Consider the following 2364-nt stretch of genomic DNA (forward strand, 5'->3'; position numbering starts at 1 on the left):
ATATTCTTATCAATATTACTATTTAGAGGATTTTCTTCTTAAAATAAGAAACTCTTCTTGGCGCCTATTTTAGTATAAAATATACTTAAAGTAAGTGGGATATNTCCTCAAAACAAGAATACAATTTTTTCGGTGTAGAATTCTTTTAGAACAAATATTCTCTATCCGAGCGATATATTTTTTTTATTCATTATTAACGTGATTTTAACATTGTTTTTATTCGAAGTATGCGACGTGGCATTTTCGTCCTTGTTACAGTGCTCCGCGGAATGTGGGGACGGCGTAAAAGTGAGACAAGTAGTGTGCGGTAACGATATCGAGCAATTTTGCGATCCCAAAGAACGACCGAACGCGGAAATGTCTTGCTTCGGACGAGGAGCGAACTGCAACCGCCCCAAGTGGTTCACCGGTTTATGGACATCCGTTAAGTATAAGATAAACTTAAAAAAATAAAAATACTTCGCAGCGACTCGAATGATCATCTCAGATAAAATGAAAAATCATACATGTTTTTAATTACACAAGTTGCAATTACATCCCAGACAGCCAACTGAGTGCAAGTTGTTGGCAACTTGCCGCAAATATATTACTCATATGTTTTCAGCAATGTAACAAAAGGGTGTATCTCCTCTTTTCGGTATGTTCTTGCCAACAACAGTTTTCAAATTATAACAACAGCAAGTTCTCAACAACTCGTCGCGGCAATAAACTTATTATTATTTTTCTCAATTTATGAATAAAAATTATTGCTCACATATTGCTGACTCACATGTCCCAAACATTGGCTACAACAATTGATTGATAATAAAACTCAGCGTATTGATACCGAATTGACAAAAACATTTTCGTTGCGTTAAATAAAAACAACACAACAGCAATTGGCGAGCAACAATCTATACAATGATTTGCTCTATACTGAGTTTTCACATTTGGCTATCTGGGACTTTATATGTATATACAATATTTCTTAAACAATTCAATACATTGAGCATTTTTATGTTCTATTTTTAGTGTTCTGTCTCGTGCGGGATTGGCGTGCAGTATCGGGATATCATTTGCATAGTTAGAACAAATAATAAATCCGTCGCGCTATCCGCGGAAGATTGCAGCGATCCTAGACCATCCACTCAACAGATATGCAGAATGCCCGCTTGTTCGCCGGAATGGTTCACCTCGGATTGGTCGACGGTTAGATATTCGAAAAACTGATAATAAAAACTGAAACTTATACATCATCGACAAATTTTTCGACTCTTTCAAGTTTTGCGATGTCTTTGTCTATCGAGATATTGTTTACAATATTGCAACAGGTTTTCAATTTATTGTCATTTCTCTTTTCTTCTACGCATTTCTTCGGGTTTATTGATTTTTTTTTCTTCTTTATATTATATTACGCGTTAAATACATTTATTGTTTCTTTCATCCCCCAGTGTTCGGCTACATGCGGGGTCGGAGTGCAAACCCGGCTCGTGCGATGCATCGTCGAGGACGTTAATAACGACACTTGTTCCGAAATCGACAAACCGAACGCGAAACAACAATGCAACATGGATCTGTGTAAAAACGAAATGTTACCGACAACTAAACCGCCAAAAAGTACGAACTTTTCGTTGTCTCTGTCTAAATTTAACTCGCTCTCAAATTTTAACAACAACTAAAACTGTGCTTTCTTTAATTTCCTGAAAGAGAATTTATTATTATAGAGAGTGAGTATGGCAATGATATGATGACAAAAATGTAAAAAAATGGCATCAGATAATAAAACTGTGTCTAAAATTTCTTAATATTATGTTTCAGAAGCGTCCCACGAATGCGTGGACAAGTATCCGTTCTGCGCTTTAGTGGTGAAGAACGGTTTGTGCAGAATTAAATATTACAAACACTCGTGTTGCCAATGCCACGTAGTAACCAATAAGGCTGCGACTTCGTATTCGTCCGCGATTTTATAACCACACGAATGTTGAGGCTCGCGAGCGAGCGATTGTTGATTATAATAATATCGTTACGTTAAATCGCGGAATAGATAAATTATATTATGCCAAATGTAAGACTGCTACAAAGAGATAACGACGTACGTACAATATATTACGTATATATAATTACATATACATATATATGTATATATTAGGTCTACCGGAAAGTTCTGTCCGTTTTTGGAATAAAACAAAATACAATTATTTTTTTTACCGTCAATAAACTTTATTAAATAATATAATTGCCATTTATTATTAATGATTTCTTGCCAGCGTAGGGGCAATTTGTATATCCCATTTTTGAAAAATTCAGAAAAATTTGTATTTTGTTTTATTCCAAAAACGGACAGAACTTTCCGGTAGACCTAATATATTATATATGTGTATAACA

General features: G+C 35.0%; 1 protein-coding gene across 1 annotated transcript in view; it reads left to right on the forward strand.

Moving 5' to 3' along the window:
- LOC109854770 (thrombospondin type-1 domain-containing protein 4) overlaps window positions 1-2150 on the forward strand; it is a 64886-nt gene extending 62736 nt beyond the window's left edge. The window contains exons 16-19 of the mRNA XM_020428194.1: window positions 259-423; window positions 1012-1188; window positions 1431-1596; window positions 1798-2150. Coding sequence (XP_020283783.1) covers window positions 259-423; window positions 1012-1188; window positions 1431-1596; window positions 1798-1949 — 660 coding nt within the window. The 3' untranslated portion in view covers window positions 1950-2150. The remainder of the gene's footprint in view (window positions 1-258; window positions 424-1011; window positions 1189-1430; window positions 1597-1797) is intronic.
- The last annotated feature ends 214 nt before the right edge of the window (window positions 2151-2364 follow it).

This window comes from Pseudomyrmex gracilis, unplaced genomic scaffold (genome assembly GCF_002006095.1).
Source record: "Pseudomyrmex gracilis isolate BER0280 unplaced genomic scaffold, ASM200609v1 scaffold_73, whole genome shotgun sequence".
Taxonomy (NCBI): domain Eukaryota; kingdom Metazoa; phylum Arthropoda; class Insecta; order Hymenoptera; family Formicidae; genus Pseudomyrmex; species Pseudomyrmex gracilis.